The following is a 22,909-nucleotide window of genomic DNA, read 5'->3' on the forward strand; positions in this document are numbered from 1 at the left end:
ATTTAAAACCAGAATTACTGAGGACAGGTGAAGTCCAAAGATCACAATGAATTAACTAGAAATTCTTAGTTGCACGGGATGACGACATGCTAAAAGGAAGACGCGTGTGACGACCCAACTGACAGACATGACATAGAGTATCGCTAGCAACACTTTTATTACAAGGGAGCCCTGAAGTGTGCGCTAGTTTAGACATAACTTCATGACCAGGATGTCCAAGACGTTGATGCCACAATGATGGAGAGACAGCGACATGAAAGGTGGAAGCTGGAAACCGTAGCGAGTAGAGCGGACCGGAACTGTCACAACGAACGATCTCTCCGTGAGGGAAGATCCTTCACCGAACAACCAAGAGGGTCAAATTCAACAGAGCAGTTATTGTCGGAAGTAAGCTGAAGCACAGAAATAAGATTCTTAATAAGGTTAGGTGCAACAAGAACATTATTAAGGTGAAGGGAGTTGTGAAGAACAGTATGACTAGTGGAGGTGACAGGAATAGAGTTTCTGTTACCGACAATAATGGAACAAGGTTGTTGTGTAGGGGTGGATCGGGAGAGAATACCGACATCAGAGGACATATGAGTCCTAGCGCCGGAGTCGAAGAACCACTCGTTCCGCTGGAGGCTGCAACGTCATAGTTTGGAAGTTGGAGAGTAGAACCTGTTGATCCTAGGAAGGGAGGGAGAGAGGGACTAGGGATGGCAACGGGTACAAAACCCGTGGGTATTGGTTTCATAAACCCGTACCCGCCAGGAAATAGCAAACTCGTACCCGTGCCCGCAACCCGTGTCGGGTACTGTATAACATCCGCACCTGGCACCCGCGGGCGCAACAGACCCATGGGCACACCCACAGGTGTAATAGACCCGCGAGCAAACCCGCGTGCCCGCCAAGCATCTACTAGCAAACAATCCATCCAGTTCGATACAACAAGCAATGATTCCAAACACATGCAATTTCCAAATAGTTCCATACAACAAGCATACAACAACTTCAGTTCCAAATAGTAATCCTTACAAACAACCATACTGTTTCCTAACACATACAGTTTGCTTAGAAACAAGCATACAAGTTTGCTTAGAAACAAGCAGAGTATGCACGGGAACTGGATTGGGGATTTGCTGAGACCGAACTTATATATATATCGGGTTCGCGGGTATACGTGCACGGGTTCAAACATTTTATACACGCGAAGATAAACCCATTGGATACAAATTTAAACACGTACCCTTACCTGCGGGTATAAACCCAAATCCAAACCCGCACCCTATAGGGTTTGTGCCCGCGGGCACGCGAGTAATCTGTACCCATTGCCATCCCTAGGAGGGACGGTGTCGGGCTGTAGAAGCGGAAGACCAGGGCTGCGGTTGGACACCAGCCCACTGCCCCTGAACGCCGGTGAGAAGGGACTGGGGCAGCTGTGTCGACAACTGCCGTGAAGGAACAACATGATGAAGAGCCGAAGGCGCGTCATGAGCCCGCGAGCCAGGCGACATGTGGATGGACCCAGACCATGGGTTGTAGGGGTTGGGCCACTGTCCACCCACACTGGGACTGGAGCTGGGGGCACCAGGAGCTGCCCTGGTGGGTTGCTGGCGACTGCCTTTCTTGCCAGCACGCTTGCCGCGCTGCTGCTGGTATTGCTGCTGCTTTGGCTTGGATGACGACTTAGGCGGGTCGGAGGTGAGCAAGGCGGTGGCCGGTGTAGCAGATTGATGCGCCATCGTCAGCTCCTCAAGGAGATCGTTTCTCACCTCTAGGAAGGTTGGGAGAGGTCACCCACGTCAAAGATGAAGACCAATGCTGCTGAACTGGTCGTTGAGGCCGCTGATGACATTGAGGCCGCGGATGACGTTGAGGACGAGAGTGCGGTCAGAGACGGGCTCACCAAGGTCACCGAGCGCGTCAGCCATCCCCTTGAGCTTGCGGCAGTAGTCGGTGGAGAGATCTCCTTGGCGGAAGTTGTGAAACTCCGCGTCAAGGAAGAGGGCACGAGTTTCCCGGTTCCCCAAGAACTGGGATTTGATGGCGAGCCAAGCACCATGAGTAGTGGCGTTGCGGATGAGGACGACGTCAGCAAGCTCGGTGGTGATGGTGCCGACGATCCAAGACTTGACAATACAGTCCATCCGGGCCCAGTCCGGAGAGAAAGGAACGTAGTCGTCGTTGATAACGTGACCCTCCAAGGAGTACTTGCCGACGACGAGGAGAAAGGCGTCGCGCCACCGAGTGTAGAGGGTGGAGGAGTTGTCGAGGAGGACAAGGATGAGAGCCCTGATATTCTGGACATCAACTGCCCGAGCGTGGAGGTTGATCAACACAACAACTTCATGGAGAAGAGTGTTGCGTGTGGTGGCGACGGAAGAGGCGTCGTCGTGGATGGAGAGGTCGGAGGCGATGTCGTTGTCCACAGGAGCAGCGGCGGCGCGGGCCTGGGCAGCACGCGCGAGGGCGTCCATCGCAGCACGCTCCTGGGCGGCTGCAGCCGCCTCGCGTTCAGCTTCACGAGCGCTCGCAAGGGCGAGATCGCGGGCGTGGAGGCGGGCAGCCTTTTCCTGCTGGGCGCGCTCTGCCTCGGCAGCAGCGAGCGCGCTAGGGTGGGCGTCAGCCACATGAGGATGGGTTGGGGGAGAATGGTCACCAGCCATGAGCAGCGCGCAGGCGTCAGCAGCCTCGGGTGCAACACCGGGAGGTGCGCTGAGAGGGAGTGGAAGCAGCACCAGGAGGCGCGCTAGACAGCGGAAGTGTGCAGGGTGAAACCTAGACTCGTGATACCATGAAAGCAGATGAACTGTTGTATATTTGATGAATAGATGAGAGAGCCGAGGTTACATATGTAGGGAGGAGATCTGTGTGGTTTATAGAATCAGAACCAATCAGATCTCGTATCTCTATCTATAGTAATGGAGCGAATCAGGATCCCCTCATATCTCTAGCTATCCTTATAACTATCAATCAAACTCAATCAAGATCAATTAGGAACTAGATAGCCATATATAGCTGATTGGGAGCCCAAGATGACGACAGAGAATCTAATCTGTTAACAGGGGCCAACCCCAGCCACCCTCGTACTTCGTTGTGGTAAAGAACCGGGAGGCCTACCCTTGTTTCCTTGTTTTTGAACACACACAGGGTGGAATAAACCATCCACAAGCCTTGTGATTTTGCTTAGTAGAGATTTCTTGCAGCAGAAGGGGAACTCACTGGGGGTTTGGAGCTACCGAAGACGTAGCCTAGGTCCTCTCACAACGCCATCTCGAGTGTTGGCCCTAACCTTGCCTAGGAACTCGTTGTCCCTCACTCACACGGTCATGGATGCAAGGAAGAAGATGAACAATGCACTTGGTTGGGCGATGAACGCCGTGGCCACTACTCGCCTACAACTTAGCCTTTGATTAATAGCCGTGGCAGAGCTCTCCACCACCCGACTTCCTCGCCATGTCCGTGCCCATGCGCTGCGTTGTGCCCATGTCCGTGCCCATGCGCTGCGTCGTGCCCACGCGACACGCTCGCCCGCACGACCTGCAGACACGCCTAACGGCTAGCGATCTTCCCGCCACCACTCCAACCACCCCCTATACATGCATGCCTGACTCCGGTCCATCACCATGCCATGGTGTAGCTCGCCTGCCTCCCATGCGCGCCGGACCTTGTCGACACACGACACACACAACGCATACCCACACGCATCAACACTCGCCATTGTCAAGCTTAGTGCTAACATCGAGTACCCCTTTAATTGTCCATCACAAGTCTCAGGGGTGCTCCTAATCCTTGGCGTGATAGTGGGTGCTGACACCCTTGAAGATGCTTCCTTGGAAACAAAGGAGCCAGGAGGCTCTAGCAGCCGTACAGGACTATAGGCTCCAAGGAATGCAACATGGACTCGCAGCAATATTAGAGAAGCATAGAGGGAGAGTCCAAAGCAGGACGAGTCCTTAAACCAAAATTCTCCACTGCAGCGTCCACAGAGGAGGTAGGGGCCTCAACCCTTGCATGTTAAGCGACCCTCCTCAACCCTTGGACAGGTGTTGCTTCGCCCATTGGGGAGGTAGGGACCTCAAACCTTGCAGGGCTGGTTTGAGTACTCTAGTATTCGCCCCAATCCACATGTATTGAGGTGGATTGGGGTTCACCCCAATCCACCTCAATACATGTGGATTGGGGCGAATACTAGAATACTCAAACAAAGTCGCAGGTGAGGCAAGCCTCATCAACCCCATGGACAGGCGTGCCCTAGGTAAAAAGGGCTGCCACCGTAGATGTGGTCTGGAAGAAGTGGCTGCCGCCGTAGCAGTGAAGTCCGTTGCAGGTTACAAGGGGGGGGGGGGGTTGCGCTCCCGAAGCAAGCCTCGGTCGACGCATTGAAGACTGTAGTGGACGCTGAATCGTCGTTACCGAAGGAAGAACCGGGAGGCACGAAGCCCCGAGCAGACGCGTCTATCTCTTCGTTAGATACGTCTATCCCTTTGAACAATGGGCCCAGTCGACAAAAAACTGCACCTCGAGAACACACAACTGGTCTGTTGCTAGGCTCGTGCGCTAAGGCGTCGTCCACAGAAGATCGCCATCGCCGCCATATCGTTCGCCGCTGGAGATCATCCAAAGAATTCGTTGACGGCGTTGGAACAAACATTGAGAACATGATGAGGTACAAGAGTGCGTAGCTCTGCCCCCCTGGCATTGCCCTGAGGCTCCTTAATCAAAAGCTCTGTTGATCCTTTGATGAGGTCTGGCTAGGCACTCTAGACACGGACGATGAAAACTATGCGCTGCTCGTTAGTCTCTAGGCTCACATCAAAGATCGAACAATTATCATCAAGGAGTGTTGTTGTTTTGACACCCCAAGCATGGGCTAGAATTCCTCTGATTTCAATGTCCACGACGTGCCAAAAAAATCTCACCAGAAGCCTTGAATAAGCGTGACCACCGCACGATGTGAGCACAAAAGGCATTAGTGATCATCGGCTATTAGGGTTGGACGAAATGCTCGTGGCTCGTCGGCTCGCTCGATTCGTGGTCGGCTCGGCTCGTTTGATTTTTTTCATGAGCTGAGCTGACATCCTAGCTCGGTTTGTTAACAAGCTAGCTCGGTTTGTTAACGAGCCAGCTCACGAGCTATCACATTTCAGCAAAATGAAACTATATGCATATCGTTTACGTAACAATTGATGAACATGTTATATGTATTTGTGGTCTCTATGGCCTATGAGTTATACTAATGATTGATGAACTGTGTCTATGTGTTAAATTGGCTATGCGAATATAACTGGGCAACGACTGCTATGCAAGCAGTGCTTCTGTGCAAGCGTGCAAGCAAACCATCTGATCCATTAGATTACGATCCAACCACAGATACATCCATAATTTGTTAGGGGGTTTTTTATAAAGATTATTGAGCTGGTGGTGGAAGGGTTTAAGTGTTAAATGTGACTTACGGTTGGATCACGATCTAATGGATCAGATGGTTTGCTTGCACGCTTGCACAGAAGGACTGCTTGCATAGCAGTCGTTGCCATATAACTGTGGTTTAAACTGATGAACATGTGTGTGAATTGTGAATTGATGAGTGATGAGTTGTGTTAATTTCGTGTGTACATTGATGTGGTCTGTGAAACTATGAGTATAATTACTATTTTCTATTGTTAAATTAGTTTGGAATTAACTAGAAATTGATTATTATATACATATTTTTTTCTGCTCTGGCTCGCGAGCTAAACGAGCCAGCTCGAGCTCGTAAACGAGCCGAGCCGAGCTGACTCTATGGCTCGTTAGCTTAACGAGCCGAGCTGAGCCAGCTTGTTAGCTTAACGAGTCAGCTTGAACTCGGACGAGCTGAGCTGGCTCGATATCCAGCCTTATCAGCTATCCTCCATTGTATACTCGAATTGCGGTAGCCTTGTTAGGTAAGCAGAGGAAGAATTCCACCTACGAGACATGGTGGAACACCAGAGAATCCTCAGGCAGATTGAAGCTCTGGACAAAGAAATCATAGCTGCGGTGACCCTCAGATTCTCTGATCTGCGTGACGATGAGCACCCGCCGCATCTCGTTCTCCACATTTTCTAGCTCAGCTGAGCGAGGAAGGACACATCAGCACCTCTGGAGCCTTGTATGAGTATCTAGGATGCTAGGGGGCTGTCAACTCCAGATTCTTCACCGCTCGGGCATGAAGGGGACGAGTTGGCTGCAACAGGGATGGAAGCACAGCAGTTCTGGAAGCGACGCCGACGAAGAATGTCCAACATTGCGCACCGTGTTCATACACCCGCCAGCCACATTGTTATCATCATCGGGGTCAGCAGTAGAGGTGCACACACTCGCCAAGGACTGAGCATTCATGCGGCGATGATTGCTTGGTGCACGAGCTACCAGGCGCCAATCCAGCCGCTGAGCAGAGAGGTCAGCCCAGACACCTGAATCAATGCGTCCGATAGCGGCAGTCCGCTACACGATGTGAGGGTGACAAGCAGTTGAAGCACCTACCCTTCAAGTCTTTAGGGATAGGGTGGCAGGGGCGAGGTGGAACGCGCAACTGTCTCAGACGAGACCACCAGCACTCATACATCTGCCAACCAGCATCATCCCAGTCAACCTGGTGTAAGGACTTCCAGATGGGCACAGGGCTTGTGGCAACTGGAGAAGATAATAGGGCATCACGTTAGGAGGCAACAACACTAGAGCTTGGACTGGATTTGTTCCAGCGTTGCGCCTTGGATCTTATAGCAAAGGCAGGAGAAGGAAAGGAAACAGGCACCGCCAGGGTAGGGGAGGCTACACGAGAAGGACACACAGCGCTGGTAGTGGCTGCCAGAGCCACGGTGGCCGCCAGCGTGAGGCTCTGGAAGGTTGCTGTGGCGCCCGGGAGGGGGAGACAGGGCAATGACGCCTGGGGAAGGGGCGTGGGGGAGGCGAAGCACGGGCCATAAATTGTGTGTCTTACTCAAGCATTTTTAAGATTATATAATTGAACTAGTACTCAAGCATTTTAAAATTATAATTAGGCACTTCTTATTCAGAGCCAACTCCAAGAGTCTTTATATCATTCTTTATTGTTAGAAATACAAATTTTAGTGCAATAGTGCTCTCAAACAGCTTCTTCAATTATATCTTCAAATATTGTCGCCATCTATTTCGGATTTCTCACAAACTAAAGATGGAGAGCTGAGTTGGCTATCTAGATTGCTCACAGGAAATAGAGAAATTATTGAAGGGTGGAAATATAGAGAGAGCTATTTCTATTCAAATGGCTCTATAAATGATATGATTTAGAGAGTGTGTTTAAAAAAAGAATCTTGGAGATCCTCTTTATAAGCATAAGTTGTGTTTTACTAATTGTAAAATATGAAGTACTTCCAGCAAAATATGAAGTACTGGTCCTAGATTACCAGCAGGTGAATTCGTCATTTCTTAATCTGTATTACCATCCGAATAGGTAAATATTTCTGTGTATGATTATAGGACCTCTGAGGAAATCTGTAATATTTTCAGTTATCTTATAATGTAAATTTTCAGGTCTTACTGCACATGCATTTGGAGAAAGTCGACAGGATGCAGCGCAACAAAGATTTTGCAGCCGAACAGCAATGATCCCAACACATTGTTTGTCATGTACATCTCAAAGCACAACCATGGATTCTCCAATGAACCACACCTTGAATCGTCTAGTCCACCTGGAACAGGTCGTAAACGAAAGGAATATGATGTGTCCAGTGTTGAAAACACATCTAAAAAGCAACTGCATGACTCTTTGGAGTGAGTTGTCAGGTATGTGTTGGTATAGTGCCCACATTGCGCCAAGGTCCAATTATTTCTCATGTACTACATGGTATATTTATATTTCACCTTTGTTTAGCATAAGTTCGTAGATTTACAGTAAGCTGCCGATTGTTGTGGAACAAACAATATACTCGTGTGAAATTACATCTGAATTCATCATCTAAAAAATCAGTAGCACACGAAGCATGTGGTTATGTGCAGTCTCTGATCTCCCTATGCGGTATGTCATGTGCTGGTGGTGTGGGAAACATTTTATCGCCTACCAGTTTCTCTAGTTCGTCTTGTTTTGTTTTGTTCTTGCTTTCTCCAGTCAGTTCGGTGCATAGTTCCAGACAGGGTTTACCTTTTCATTTGAAGCTAATTTTTCGGAGGTCACCAAAGACGAAAAATCGAGAGAATTTCACTATTTTTGACCGAGAGCGTTTTTCATTTTTTTGAAAACTAATTTTGGTTTTCTCGGTCGAAAAATGTTGTTTCTCGGTGAATTTCGTTGAATCTCGACTGAAAAGAGCTGAGCAAGTGTGGAAAAAACTAAAAAAATTGACAGGATTTGGTTGTAATACGTAAATGAATGATAATAGTTTCAAACATAATTCGTTCACCAAAATCACAAATAACATATATATGCAAGTAGAAAATACAACCCAATTGCAGCACATAGAAAATCCTTGATACATTTAGTCTATACTCTATAATAGAACCTCGCAATGGTGACATATAAGTTCATATAAAGGTTTTGTATAATATAAAGTTTTACATAATTCGAACGTTCAAGATAATTGGATACGTATGACATGAACAACTGAAATGGTCTCCTTCACGCATGGTGACTACTGATCCGATGCCAAATCCTACATATTGAAATAAATTAAATTGTGATAGAAAACATAAGAAAATAAACTTTGTCAAAAGGATGATCACCTGCATTTTTAGCTTGAATCATAATCACCGTCCACAATTTCATAATCACCATCTATATATAGAAATATATATAGATTGTATATTATAAGCCCTAAGCTTCCAGTAGCTAAAGGAAACCCTGGTCCAATGCTATCATCCAGTTCGTCCGCACCACCACAAGTAGATCTAGGCCCCTGGTGTATATAAAAGCAACCCTAGACTACTAGTTATTAGGTTTTTAGTGGCGGTAACGAAATAAATTGACCTAAGTTTTTTTTATCAAGGAGGTACTGATTTTGCATGGGTATTTCTTTGGTGTAGCTTTTGCACACAAAATTGAAAATGGGTAGATGAATGACATTAGGTGCCATGGTTAGTAGGCTCATGTGGCCATTGATAACATTGGAATTGATAGAGGTGTTTGGGAAACAATATATTTGGAGGGAAGTAACATCTTGGAGTTGTGAGAAGATAACATAGAATCAAGTATGATACTGTAATATCACTAATTTAATTTAATGCTCTAATTAGTTGCTGGTTCGGTGTCACAATGGAAAATCCTAAATTTTATGTCTGGTGAAAATAAATTCGATTTGGCTGTGGATCTACCGACTTGGGCTCTCAAGGCGGTCGATAAAATTCGTCGAGGCTTTCTTTGGAGAGGCCGCTAAGATGCTAAGGGTGGCCACTGTCAGGTGTTTTGGGGCAAAGTTTGTCGTCATATTGAGCTTGGAGGTTTAGGAATTTCTAATCTCATGGAATTTATCTTGGGCTCTCAGAATGAGATGGTTATCACTTGCTAAAACAGATCCGAGGAGACCTTGGGCTGCCTTCTCCATCCAAGTTCCCTATAAAGCAAATGCTTTCTTCTCCATGGCCTTGCAATCTAAAGTTGGGGATGGTACAATGATGCGGCCTCCTCTCGGGGACCTCTTGGGTTACCGTAGAGGTGAGAGGAGGCTAGAGCCGGGGACAAATCTCAAGGTGTAGGAACGATGGCTAGGCTGGCGGACGTCGTCACCGCGGCTGGCAGCTTGCCGAGCCACAATGACCGAGACAACCCCGCCCAACTGCAGGGAGACTTTATTCCTCGATGGAGCCTAATACAAACTATGGTATGCCTTTATAGTATGAGGCGACCACTTAAAAAGGAACTAAATAATTTATTCTGGAAGTAAACTAATGCATATCTCTTATTTTGGAAGTAAACTAATGCATATCTCCCTGTAATAAAAACTTTCCTACTAACTCGATTGCTAGCCACTTTGTTGATCACTTCCCTTTCTTGCTCCTGTTGCTCCTTGGGCTAGATCCTGGCGCTGGCGCCTCTGATATTGGCAGCCCACAAAGGCATCAGTAACATTTCCCCCCTCCACAAGAAATAGCTCGTCCGCGAGCTTAAAAAGGATACTTCTGTGTGAAATCTTCCAATTGTTCCCAAGAGGCATCTGAGGCTGGCCGACCCACCCATTGGACTAATAGTTCCCAAACTCCTCTATTCAGCCGAGCCTTGAGTACCTTTGTCCGGTGTAGGAATTACTCTGCCATGCAGAATTTCGGGTAAGGGTACTATGGCTGTTGGTGCTGTGCCTTCAAACTTTTTTAACAAGGACACATGAAAAACGTCGTGAATCCGAGCACGTGCTGGTAGCTGCAACTTATAAGAGACCTTCCCAATGCGACTTGTCACCTGGTATGGCCCAAAGAAGCGAGGACCCAGTTTCGACGGAGTAGCCGCGGTGACACCCACTGCTGTCTGATGTTGTAAACGGAGCCATACCCAGTCTCCTTCCTGGAACTCTACCTCTCGTCTTGACTGATCCTGATGTCTTCACAATTTGTGCTTGCACCAGCCTTGCTTTGATTTCAGTCAGAAATTCATCCCAATCTTGAAGCTGTTGATCCACTGCTGTAACCTTGGCGATGCCTGGATGGTAAGACACCAATGTCGGAGGCTCTCGACCATATACTACCCGAAAAGGGGAGCACTTGAGGGTGGTGTGGTATGAAGTGTTGTAACAAAATTCATCCCATGGTAACCACTGTAGCCAAGTTCTTGGACGATGCCCTGCTAGGCAGCGAAGATACATGATAATAACTCGATTGACCACTTCTGACTGTCCATCAGATTGAGGATGAAAGGCGGAACTCATATGCAGCTTGACCCCTGCTAAGCGAAACAGCTCGGTCCAAAACGCACTAGTGAAAACCGTGTCTCGATCACTGACAATGGAGCAAGCCAAGCCATGCAGCCGGACAATGCCATCAAAGAAAGCCTTGGCTACTGAGGCTGTTGTGTATGGATGTCCCAATGGAAGAAAATGCGCCATCTTGGAGAACCGGTCCACCATTATGAGAATTACTAATTTACCGCCCACCTTGGGAAAACCTTCCACAAAATCCATGGAAATATCACTCCAAATACCTGCTGGTACTGGTAATGGTTGCAGTAGCCCGGCAGGGTGCAAGTGGACTGACTTGTTGCATTGACACAATGAGCAGCCCTTCACATATTCTCTGACCCGTTGGAGGGCATGAGCATTATAGAATGTAGCCCGCCAACGGCGCACCGTCTTCTCGACACCTTCATGCGCCCCATCATGGGCGTCGGCCAAGAGGAGTGGCCACAGAGATGACGCATTTGGCACAAAGATCTTGCCTTTAAACAGCAGCAACCCATCTACTTCAATCCATCCCTCTTTGGTCGTCCCTGCTGCCAGCTGAGCACAGATAGTCTCCACTTGGGAATTAGTGGTCGCCTCATCTCGCAGGTTGTCAAATAGCGAGAATGTTGGTAGTGACATGCTATGCAGATTGCCCATGGGTTCCTCTCTCCGAAACAAGGCGTCTGGAGCACCATTCAACTTGCCTGGACGATATTCTACAGTCAAATCATAGCCAAATAATTTACTGACCCATGTGTGTTGGGTAATGGTGGAGAGCTGCTGGTCTAGGATAAACTTCAAGCTGTAATGATTAGTGCACACTGTAAAGGCAAGATATGGGCGCCAATTACGCACGGCCTTGACAAGATCGATTAGCTCGCGCTCATAAGTGGGCAACTTCTGGTGATGTGGCGCAACTGCTCGGCTAAAGAAGGCAATTGCACCATCACCTTGATGGAGCTCGGTGCCGAACCCCGCCCCTGAAGCATCACAGTCCACCATGAAGCGCTTGGAGAAGTACGACATTTGGAGGAGTGGCGCCGTCATCAGTGAGTGTTTGAGTTGCATGAACGCTGTGTCCACAGCGTCCGACCAGTGAAAGGCCTCTTTCTTCAAGAGGGCTGTTAGCGGGGCAGCCACCTCGCCATAGCCCGCTATGAATTTGCGGTAGTAGCCGGTGAGGCCAAGGAAGCCCCGCAACGCCTGGAGAGACTGCGGTCGAGGCCATGCCTCCACCGCCTCGATCTTGGCCGGATCCATGGCGACGCCGTCCCTGGAAATGATGTGCCCTAAGTAGGACACATTTTCTTTCCCAAAGAAACACTTGGAGCGCTTCAGGAACAACTTGTTGTCGCTGAGGACTTGGAAGACCTGTTTCACATGCTGCAAGTGTTCTGCCCATGTCTTACTGAAGATAAGTATGTCATCAAAAAATACCAGGACAAACTTCCGAATATAGGATTTGAGGACGTCATTCATTAAGGACTGAAAGGTGGAGGGTGCGTTCGTCAACCCAAAGGGCATGACGAGGAACTCGAATTTCCCGTGGTGTGTGCGGAAGGCTGTCTTGCTGATGTTTCCCAAACTCATGCGAACTTGATGATATCCGCTGCGGAGGTCAAGCTTGGTGAAGAACCTCGCACCGCGGAGTCCATCCAACAGCTCGTCTACTACTGGAATGGGAAAGGAGTCCTTTACCGTCTTGCTGTTGCGCTCGCGGTAGTCAATGCAGAACCTCCACGACCCATCTGCTTTCCGTACCAGGAGGACCGGGGAGGAATACGCAGATGAACACTCCCGGATGATGCCTTGCTGCAGCATAGCCTCGCATTGCTTCTTGATCTCATCCTTCAGCAGCTGCGGGTAACGATACGGTTTCACCGCAATTGGTGTTGTACCCTAGAGGAGTGTGATGCGATGATCATGGCGCCGAGGAGGTGGGAGGCTGCGCGGTTCCTCAAATATGTCGGTGAAGGAGTCGAGTAGTGTTGCAAGGAGATCCCTAGTGATGGCCAGCACAGAGAGCTGCGACTAGGGGCCACTGATCCCGGACCAACGGACAACACGCTCCTTGTGCCAGAACGCCATGGTGAGGTCGCCGAAGTTCCACAAGATCGGCCCCAGGGTATGCAACCACTGTACTCCAAGGACGATGTCGAAGCCATCCATCGCGAGGGTGTAGTAGGAGATGTCAAAGGTGTCGTTGTCGATGGAGATGACCACCTGGCGACATACCCCCGTGCTGGGGACACGGTCGCCGTTCGCCACTTTGACGGAGAGGCAGGTTCGACGCTCCACCGTGAGCCCCAACTTGTCCACCAGTCCCTCCTGGATGAAGGTGTGAGTCGATCCTGAGTCCACCAAGGCGACCAGGGAGACTCCGTTGATGACGACTAGGAGTTTCATCGTGTTGCCAACGTCGATACCTGTTAGGGCGTGCAGGGAGATCCCCAACTCTTCCGGCATGGACTCCTCATCGACGTTGTCGCCCATCTCGTTGAGGAAAACACCCTTGCCTGTGCATTTGTGGTCTGTCGTGTATTTCTCGGTGCAGTGATAGCACTCGCCATTGGTGCGCTTGGCCGCCAGCTCTTCCGACGAGAATCGGTTCATGCGAGGGCGTGGCGCACCCCCGAGTTTCGATGTGGTCGCCAGAGGTAGGGCCTTTGAGGATGGTCGACCGGCTGGTAGTGCGGCGTGGGTGAGCCGACGCTCGTGAGCCCGGGCCAAGCTCATGGCCGTCTGGAGGTTCGGTGGTCGCTTCAGCTCGACCTCCGTCCACAAGGGTTCACCCAGGCCTGCAGTAAAGAGCTCAACTTGCTGGTGAGGCGTGACGTCGTGCGCTCGACACAAGAGCTGGGAGAATTGTCGCTGATAGTCCTCCACGGTGCCGGTGCGATACAGGGCCTTCAGCTCCGCCAAACTGTTGTGTCGAAGCGGAGGCCCGAACTGCATGTTGATGTACTTGGCGAAGCGGCGCCATGGTAACATACCGTAGTCGAGCTCGAAGCCGAAGTACCAGTCTAATGTCGCGCCTTCCAAGTGTAGGGACGCGACCCACACTCTATCGTCGTCGAGTGTGCGCATCCCACGAAAGTATGTTTCACACTTGTTGAGCCACGAAAGGGGATCGGATTCGCCGTTGAACGATGGAAACTTCAGCTTGGGCCGGTGATTGTGATCCTCATAGCGATCACGGTCATAGAAGCCGTCACGCCGACGCTGATCGCGGCCCTCTGGTCGCCAGTCGCGGCGCCGTTGGTAGGCGCCGCCAGCGGGATCTCGCCCACCGCGCCTGTCGTCCTGACGAAAGTCCTCACGTCCTCCGCCCTGCCGTCCCTTAGTGATGCGGCGGTCCTCCCGCCAATCGTTGTCGAGGGAGTCGTCGGTGGCGTTGTCGTCGTTGTCGTCAGAGGGCCAACCGTTGCCACGATGTCGGTTGTGGATACGACGGTCGAGCGGCAAGGGAGAGCCATCCGATTTCTGTAGAGGGTCCTCGTCGTTGCCGACGGTGCCCCCTTTTTCGGTGCGCCCGCCTCCTTCGGCCAGCTTGGTGCCGTTAAGGCCCTCCGTGGCGTCGGCCCCAGGCAGCACAAGCTTCTCCATACGCGCGAGCCGCTGGTCGTGCAGCGCCATATGCGTGTTGAGCGTGGAGACTTGGGCGAGCAGGCGGTCCAGCTTGTCTTCAATCGAATCCCCAGGAACGTTCCCCATGGAGCCGGACAAGGATGTCGATGCTCCACTGGGCTTTGATACCAAATTGATGCGGCCTCCTCTCGAGGGCCTCTTGGGTGACCGTAGAGGTGAGAGGAGGAGGCTAGAGCCAGGGACAGATCTGAGGGGGTAGGAACGGTGGCTAGGCTGGCGGACGTCGTCACCGCGGCTGGCAGCTTGCCGAGCCACGATGACCGAGACAGTCCCGCCCAATTGCAGGGAGACTTTATTCATCGATGGAGCCTAATACAAACTATGGTCTGCCTTTATAGTATGAGGCGACCACTTAAAAAGGAATTAATAACTTATTCTGGAAGTAAACTAATGCATATCTCTTATTTTGGAAGTAAACTAATGCATATCTCCCTGTAATAAAAACTTTCCTACTAACCTGATTGCTAGCCACTTTGTTGATCACTTCCCTTTCTTGCTCCTGCTGCTCCTTGGGCTGGATCCTGGCGCCGGCGCCTCTGATATTGGCAGCACACAAAGGCATCAGTAACATACAACTACGCTGTTTTGGATAGATCGGTGGTTAATGGGCCATAGAGCAGTGAATAATGCACCGCGATTGTTTGCTATTATCCCTAAACTCGACTTGCGGGGGGTAAGACAGCCTCCAAGTATTGTATTAAGAAGAAGACCTTCTCACACAGGTCGAGAAACCCCCGAACCCCTTTCCCACCCATACACAGCGCCATCGAAGCCCATGTGAGAACAACCGCGACTGGGGCTGAGTCTTAGACCTGTGCTTTGGTGTAGGACAGACGAGGGAATTTTTTAACCACAGCCTGAAATTCGCTCTCACGGGGAGTCGAACCCTAGGACCTAAGGAGTAAGGAGTGCTACTCAGACCACCTAACCAACTCGCCTAGAGGCCCTTTCGCTTTGCCATTATCCCTAAGCGTCAAGTCAACAAGCGAACAATTTTTGATGCCCTTTCCAACCATGGTTGGGTTTCGGATATTCAAGGAGCTCTTACTGTTGGTGAAATTGCTGATTTTTTTGGCCCTTTGGGATATAGTTAGCAATATCCAACTAAGACGGGGTATGTCAGATTCACATTTTTTTCAGATTGTCATCTTTTTTTTTCGAAACACGCAGGAGAGCTGCGTATAATTTATATTAAGAAAGAGAAAGGTCTGAGAACAGACCGGGGTACAGACGACTCCTTACGGAGGTCGAAAACACAAATACAGAAACACACTCATCCCTTATCTATGACACAACAGCAGGCCCTCCTAGACTTAAGGCCATAAGCCCCTAAGCCCTCTAGCCCCGGCCATACCCCACAGCGTAGCATCCTCGTGGATGTGCTGCAGGATATCTCTAGTCTCGGGGAAGCTCCCTCGAAGACACAAGTGTTTCGATGTTTCCACAGCCACCAAGCCACAAGGATTACCAACGTGTTAAAACCTTTTCTCTTCTCTTTAGGAACCTGGCCTTCGGCATTGCTCCACCAATCTTGGAAAATCATGTCCTCAGGCCCAGGTGCCAGATATTGCAGCCCCACTTTACACCACACCTGCCACCAAATGTTTCAGATTGTCATCTAATGGCAGATATTCCGCGAAGGCAGCTTATGAGGGGCTCTTTCTTGGTTCAACAATCTTTGAACCCTTTGAGAGAATTTGGAAAACCTGGGCTCCTCTAAAGTGTAGATTTTTTCTTTGGTTGATTGCCCATGGAATAGTTTGGACAGCTGATAGGCTTCAAAAGAGAGGTTTAGATCACCCGCAGAGATGCCCTCTTTGTGATCAAGATCGAGAAACTTTGAACCACCTTTTGGTTGGGTGTGTTTTTGCTAGAGAATTTTGGTTTCGCATTCTTAGCCAAGTAAATCTTCAGAATTTGGCCCCTCAGTTTGATGGATGTCAGTTCATGGATTGGTGGAGAGCGATTAATAACCAATTACAGGGACCCGCCCGGGATGGCCTTAATTCCTTCATTATTCTTGGGGTTTGATCATTGTGGAAGCACAGAAATGGATGTGTTTTTGATAAGTGCCGAGTGCCGACCCAACATGGATGATATCATCTCATGTGTCAGGCAGGAGAGGGAGATGTGGGAGAGGGCTGGAGCAAAAAGTTTGTCTCTCCTTACTGCCCCTATTCCAGGGTTGTAGGTTTCCTTTTCTTTTCTGGTCGTTTCTTTCGGTTAGTCAATGGATCCTTTTTTGTACTCTTGTTTTTGGCCACCATAAGGAGGCCTCTTGTTGTCTGTATTGGTCCTCTTGGACCTTAATCTATTTCTTCTTAATATAATGAAGCGCAGTTCTCATGCGTTTTCGAGAAAAAAAATCGATTTAGTGTCTTCAAGGGATTCTAATGTTTTCCTAGATTAAACTCAAACACTAGGATTTTCAAAGGGACCAAAACTTGGATTACATCATCTCAAAGGAACTGCATCCCCAGGTTGTGTTGCTCCAAACAGCAACATACAATTAGGGGGGCAGGGGCGGATACAAGCTCCGGGCTATCCGGTCTGTGGCCCGGGACATGATTCGTATATCTCTACCTACCTTGATTACCTTTAGATCAAAACATAGTGAATCTGCTTGAATATCAGTTTCAGTCTGAACAGCTGAAACTGGCATAACATAGTGATAAGAGGTAGGAATGGTAAAAATGCTTGAACAAAGATATTTTTTCCTCCATTTGATATTGGTTTTACTTTCCAATGCTTCTTCTCACCTTTTTAATTCACATCAATGAAGTTGACCTTTCCATAGATCATGAAAATAGTGGAATTAGGCTTTTTTTTGTTTGTTTGGGGAGGCATGCCCATAGCAATTTGAGCTATTTGGGTCTGCATGGTGCAAACAGCCTCAAGTGCCTTGTTCGTTACTGTTCCTGAATGGGTTACATAAAACAACGGTGGGAGCTCTTGGACACCGTTGGGAAACCCTAACCTTAACTCAGGGTTGGGTGTTGTATTAATAGATCAAGTTAGTTGGGTCTGTCCCATTACGCAGGGGTGAGACTGTAAGTATAAGGGGTTAACCCCAAAACCCTAACGGGTACTCTTACAGACACATTTATAAAGATCATTGCATCACCCAGAACTAATTCCCCTTTGCCTTTCTATTTCAATTATCCACACAGGCCCCAGTTTTACAGCAGTTTCATGCATGGAGGACATACACCAATCAGCTCCTAGTTGCATTGATGACATCCTTGCACTGCAACCCTATGAATGAAAAGACACATCAGGTCAATAGGGGAGGTCTGAAGATCAGTTTTTGGAATTCTCTGTGGCAGTCCATATCTAGTTGAAATGCAACAGCCTAGTATTGAAAACTTGAAAAAGAATTCTGATTGGGAATACCTGATTAAGCAGATCAATGATTACCGTCTAGGATTCTATGCACCATAGGAACAGGAAGCTTCAAGAACTAAAATGTCACCTTCCGCAATGCACGTATATGAGATTTCCTTTTTAGCTGGTATGTGCTTCACCGGATTCTGATCAATACCAAAAGAACTTTTAATTCTGACTCTTCTTTTTCCGGTTCAGAAAATTAAGGCTATGGGCTATGGGTTTAATGACTAAATGGGAATTCCTAGTGTAGCTACATATCCTTGCAGGGAATTGGACCAGTATCGATATTAAAAATCAATTATAAAAGTGAGCTGTTTTTTATATGGTCGTTGTGGAAATTTTAGTCATTTGGATCCACTAGATCCAATAAGCCTGAATCCATATGCATGGTTGTGGAAACTCTGAGGGGTCATTCCATATGCTTATGTTATTCTAAAGCATGAATCATCTAGGAGGCATATGCTGTTTTCAGGAATGGGAACATATATACGGTCTTTGGTAATCAAGCGAAGGAAAACAATTGCAGAAAGTTGAAAAAAATAATGTGATGTCTGTATAGAACATATGGAATACGAAAACTGAAGCATGTGTATCCTTAGCTTATGACAGTCATTTAAGTTTCATATGATACCTGACACAAAGGCATTTGCAGCAGGTCACAGTACCGTATTTTCAGCTTTGGTTCTGAAGTGAACTTGGGCAACAGCTTCAGTTTGCTGCATCTGACGATGCTGAAATATTTAAGATTGGGGAAGTGCTCACTCTTGACACCGAGCCATTCCTCCCAAGCTTCCATGTTGCTGAACTTTAGTGACTTCAGTGCAGGAAACACATTACAGATTCTGCTCCTAATGTTAGAAGTGGTATCTCCAGCATTTCCAAAGAACTCTGGACCAATCAGCTTCACACTTGGCAGTGATTGTATCAAAATGTGTTTCAGTGATGGTAGGCAGCCAAGGGGCGGTACTTCTTTGCAATTACGACAGTCTTTCAGTTCAATAGAAGCTAACCTGTCCAAGGGCAGCCATCCTAACCATGACCGAGAAAAGGATCCGTTATAACCCTTGATGCTAAGCTCCTCCAGATTTGAATGTGGCTTGAGGCAATTCAAAACCTGATCTGCTGTTGCACTGATTGCAGGGTGCTGACTGTCTGATATGCAGCTCACAGCGTTTCCTTGCGGATCACAAAGGGACTTGCTAAAATTTGTAACTCCGGACCATTCGAGTGTAAGACTTTTAATCCGCGGCTTGTTCCAAAGGTTGGCGATGGAAGCTTGTGCACCATCCAGGTTGTTTAAACCTGTGATGTGAAGATGTCCTTCGAGGTTTACCAGTTCGTTGAGGTCTGCTATGGTGCATCCAGCAGGCTCATTCTCGATGGCGAAAAAAGGTAGTCTCTGCAGCCTAGTCAACTCTCCAATCCCAGAAGGCATCTTTATGCCTGAATGTGGAATCTCTAAGCACCTTAGGTTCAATAGGAGCTTGATGCCCTGAGGCAACTGAGTAAGGGAAGAACAATGGTTAAGCTTTATTGTCTGCAAGTGGAGAAGAGCACAAATTGACTCAGGCAGCATCTGAATTGCGGTGTTGTCCAGACCAAGGAACCTTAGGTGTATCAGACTTCCAATGGATTTCGGTAGCTCCATGATATTAGAGTTGCTCAAATCTAAAGCCCTTAAGCATTCAAAACCTGTGATCAGCTCAGATGGAATCTTTGTTCTGAAGGTCATCTCCTCGGGGTTCTGTTCTGTTCTTGCAATGAACATGAAGGTCCGGAGATCACGATGACCACAGAACCAGCTCAGGTTTATTTCTTCGACCGAATCGGACTCCTCGTCGACCAAGGACAAATGCCGAGAGCTCTCATCTATTTTCGTCGAATTAGGGAGCTGTATCATCCTACATTCATTGCCTGAAACAAACTGAGCAAGCTCTTGATACAGGTCGTGCATAACAAACTTCCCTTCGCTGAGAGCATGAGATGGGGAAGGGTGGAAGAAGCACCTTGACACCAAGTCATTGAAGTAACCATTGGCGATCGCTTCAAGGCTGCAGTCTCCTTCAGCATCCACAAAGCCCTGCGCAGTCCACAGCTGGACTAGCAGATCTTTGTCGAACACGAAGCCCTTTGGAAACAATGAACAAAACGCGAAGCTGCGCTTCAGCGGCATGGACAGGTGGTCGTAGCTCACCTTCAGCACCGGCAGTACCAGGTTCTTCACCTCATTGTCAGCCCACAAGTCGTTATTCAGGACTTCATTCCAGTGCTCCCAGACGGCTGAAGTGCTCAGGACGCTACCAGCTGCCTCTGCCGCCAATGGCAAGCCGTGGCATTTCTTGGCGATCCTCTCACCGATCTCAACGAGTTCTTTGTGGACGTTGGCACCGCTATTTGGCAGTGCCCGTCGCTGGCATACAAGCCAGCAGTCTTCATCTGACAAGCATTTGAGATGATACACCTTGGTGCTCACCATCCTGGCAACCTTGTTGCTCCTCGTCGTCACGGCAACCGCACTCCCTGGCGCGCAGTGGCTCAGCGGGGCCGTCAGGCTGTTCCAGTGGCTGGGATTGTCATCCCACACGTCGTCAAGAACGATCAAGCACCTCTTCCCGGCAAGGTGCTCAACTATGAGCTCATGAAGCGTGCTCAGCTCGCCGCACTCCGGGCGCGATCTGGTGATCGCCTCAACAATCTTGCGGGTCACGCTGACAACGTCAAAATCCTGGGAGACCCAAACCCAGCGCGTCAGTTCAAAGCACGACTTCACCGTCTCCATGCCGCAGACGTGCTGCATCAGAGCAGTCTTGCCGACGCCGGCCATCCCGACGATGGGCACGACGGCGTAGCTCGTCCCGCCGTCCGGATCCCCGAGGACCAGCGCGGCGACCCTCTCGACGTCGCCATGCCTCCCGTGGAGGCGCTCGGTACGGGGAAGCACGCTGCTTGGCACGAGCGGGCTGGCCGCGGGCCGGGGCGCGCAGCCGCCGTCGCCTGGCCGCAGCCGGAGCGTCTTCCTGTCCGACGCGATCTCTTCGTACCTCGCCCAGACGTCGTCGATCTTGCGGCGGAGCCGCCTCGCGGGCGGGGGCGCGAACAGCAGCGCCACCTCCCGGCGCTGCTTCCGCGTCGTGGCGGCGTAGAGCAAGTCTTGCTTGAGCTCCTCCAGCTGCGCCGAGCGGCGGGACTCGTACTCCAGCTCCTCGACCACATCCTCGGCCCGGTTCTCGAGGTCGCCGAGCTCGGCCAGCCACAGCTGGACGGAGCAATCGGTGACGGACAGGCTCTCGGCGTCGCGGAGGGTGGCGCGGATCCGCCGCAGTTTGGACTTGAGCGCCATCAGCTCGTCGTCGTTGACGGTGGTCGGCTCGGTCGCCCGCCCGAATGGCTCCAGCAGTGGCGACGCGAGCTTCTTGGACTTGACTGCAAAGTGAAGCAGCGCATCTCGCAGAGTGTGGATGATGGTCGTCGTCTTCTCTCCATTGTTGTCCATTGCCGGATCAGTACGTGGCGCGAGAACTCGATGGTTGGTTTGGAGATTGGATTAGTAGAGAATCAGCTGTTGGTGGCTTGGTGCGTATTGCGTAAAGCTGCTGTGACTGTGAGGCTGAGAACGAGGAGGGGTTTGGCTGACACCTGACAGCTCCCGCAAGCGTTGACGAAGACTTCGCTTGGTTGGCACGGAGAGGCTCAGTACTCGAATGGCCCCACCACTTTATCTTCTACTAGAGGAGCTAAAGAAAATGGACCGACGCTCGCGTGCTGGTGCCCGCGCGCTAACACTTTAGATTGTTTATTTCTTATCCTACAATTTTCACTCTATGATAAATCGATACACGAAGACCAAGGTGTTACGACCGTCTATTATATATGCTTCTGAACTTAATAACATTAGTATATGTTTCTATCTCAAAACAAATAACATAGTCTTAAGGGAAATTAGTGAAATTTATGACCTATTAATCTAGAATCATATGCGCGTTCTATTAAACCCAGTACGTGATTTCAGATCATGTTGGGTGGAAGTCCAAGTCCTCAGTGAGAGGAGTTGCAAGCATTTGCTCTCTATGTATATGCTCAAGTTTATCTGTTTGATCATGTACTTTCTTATTTATATCATAATGCTTAATATAGTATAAAATCGGATGGCATACCAGGAATTTTTCCTAATATCAACCTGTTTGATGGCAGCACTTGACTTTTTATTATAGGAGTAACATACTGTTAGTTCATTATCGAAGTATAGCTCCGGTGACTTTGATATGTTTTCTATTCTTTTAAATAAAGTATAAATTTGTTCAGCCACCTAGTTTGTTAGGTTGTTTCATAACATATAATAAACTCAACATATATTATCGACGATACCGTGATTGTTTGATTTGAGCTTTTCCATGATATAGCTCGTCCTGCGAGTGTGAATATGTAATCTGTCACACCCAGTTTTGGAAGGCAAACTGAATACGAACCATGTACGTGGCAGGATCAGAAACTCACGTACACAACAGTTACATAATTAGACATCATCACACATTGCTCAAAGTAAATAGCGGAAATAATACTTTATTACATCAAGATGTCCAAGACATCCACAAAGTCATTAACATAACATTGTCATTAATATTATCAAAGTGCGGAAAAGCGAACATAGCAGATAAGGCCTTCATAGGCAGCTGACTGTGGATTTTCCACTAACATAACTAAAACTCGACCTAGTCCTAAAACTCCTCAAAGTCCTCTACGTTGACTGTATCTCCTCCTGAGCACTGAATACAGTGGGGATAACCTGGGTGGGGGTGGTTTTTAAAGCAAGGGTGAGTACACATCAACGTACTCAGCAAATGTCTCGTTTGACTAAAGTGGACTAGCTGTATGTAGAGTTAAGGTTAAGCAGTTGTTTTTAGTTGGTCAGGTATTTATTACCTAGTAGTAAAGCCATGTTTTAGCAATAAACCTAGTTATTACCCAAAAGTACTCCCTCCAAGTGGAAATACCAGAGATCAGAGTTATATTTATCATCATTAACCATAATC

The 22,909-nt window shown here is 48.8% G+C and overlaps 2 protein-coding genes across 11 annotated transcripts in view; one reads left to right on the forward strand and one right to left on the reverse strand.

The window, feature by feature from the left end:
- The window catches only part of LOC103632191 (uncharacterized), a 57,559-nt gene extending 35,813 nt beyond the window's left edge, over nucleotides 1–21,746 (forward strand). The window contains exons 5-7 of one of the 6 annotated variants that reach the window (XR_002263601.3): nucleotides 7,516–7,767; nucleotides 17,663–18,003; nucleotides 18,532–21,746. Coding sequence is in view for 4 of the 6 variants with exons in the window: in XM_020541230.3 (XP_020396819.1) it covers nucleotides 7,516–7,759 (244 nt within the window). In the remaining 2 variants the exon portion in view is untranslated. Of the gene's footprint in view, nucleotides 1–7,515; nucleotides 7,980–17,662; nucleotides 18,201–18,531 lie in introns of those variants that run through there. The other 5 variants (XR_002263600.3, XM_020541230.3, XM_020541231.3 and 2 more) reach the window with 5 other exon arrangements.
- Nucleotides 8,409–22,086, reverse strand: LOC100383222 (uncharacterized). 5 transcript variants are annotated; one of them, XR_002263324.2, is made up of 5 exons: nucleotides 18,511–22,086; nucleotides 17,886–18,022; nucleotides 17,702–17,747; nucleotides 14,950–15,028; nucleotides 8,409–8,630 (listed from the first exon to the last, which is right to left on the reverse strand). XR_002263324.2 is itself a non-coding variant. In NM_001175884.1 (3 exons), exons 1-2 carry the CDS (start codon nucleotides 21,370–21,372, stop codon nucleotides 17,921–17,923), a joined length of 2,964 nt encoding a protein of 987 aa, NP_001169355.1. In that variant the 5' UTR covers nucleotides 21,373–21,491; the 3' UTR covers nucleotides 17,614–17,747; nucleotides 17,886–17,920. The 5 variants fall into 5 exon arrangements, 1 of the variants encoding a protein (NP_001169355.1); XR_002263325.2 differs by lacking the exon at nucleotides 17,702–17,747; XR_002263323.2 differs by having other exon boundaries at nucleotides 17,702–18,022.
- Nucleotides 22,087–22,909: the final 823 nt, after the last annotated feature.

This window comes from Zea mays, chromosome 7 (genome assembly GCF_902167145.1).
Source record: "Zea mays cultivar B73 chromosome 7, Zm-B73-REFERENCE-NAM-5.0, whole genome shotgun sequence".
NCBI classification, from domain to species: domain Eukaryota; kingdom Viridiplantae; phylum Streptophyta; class Magnoliopsida; order Poales; family Poaceae; genus Zea; species Zea mays.

Excerpts from the sequence above, each read along its gene's own strand:
- LOC100383222 (NM_001175884.1), bottom strand. The coding sequence starts at position 21,372 with ATGGACAACAATGGAGAGAAGACGACGACCATCATCCACACTCTGCGA. Across the intron at positions 18,023-18,510 it reads TGCAAATGCCTTTGTGTCAG|AATCCGGTGAAGCACATACC; the intron begins GTATCATATGAA and ends GGTATTGATCAG.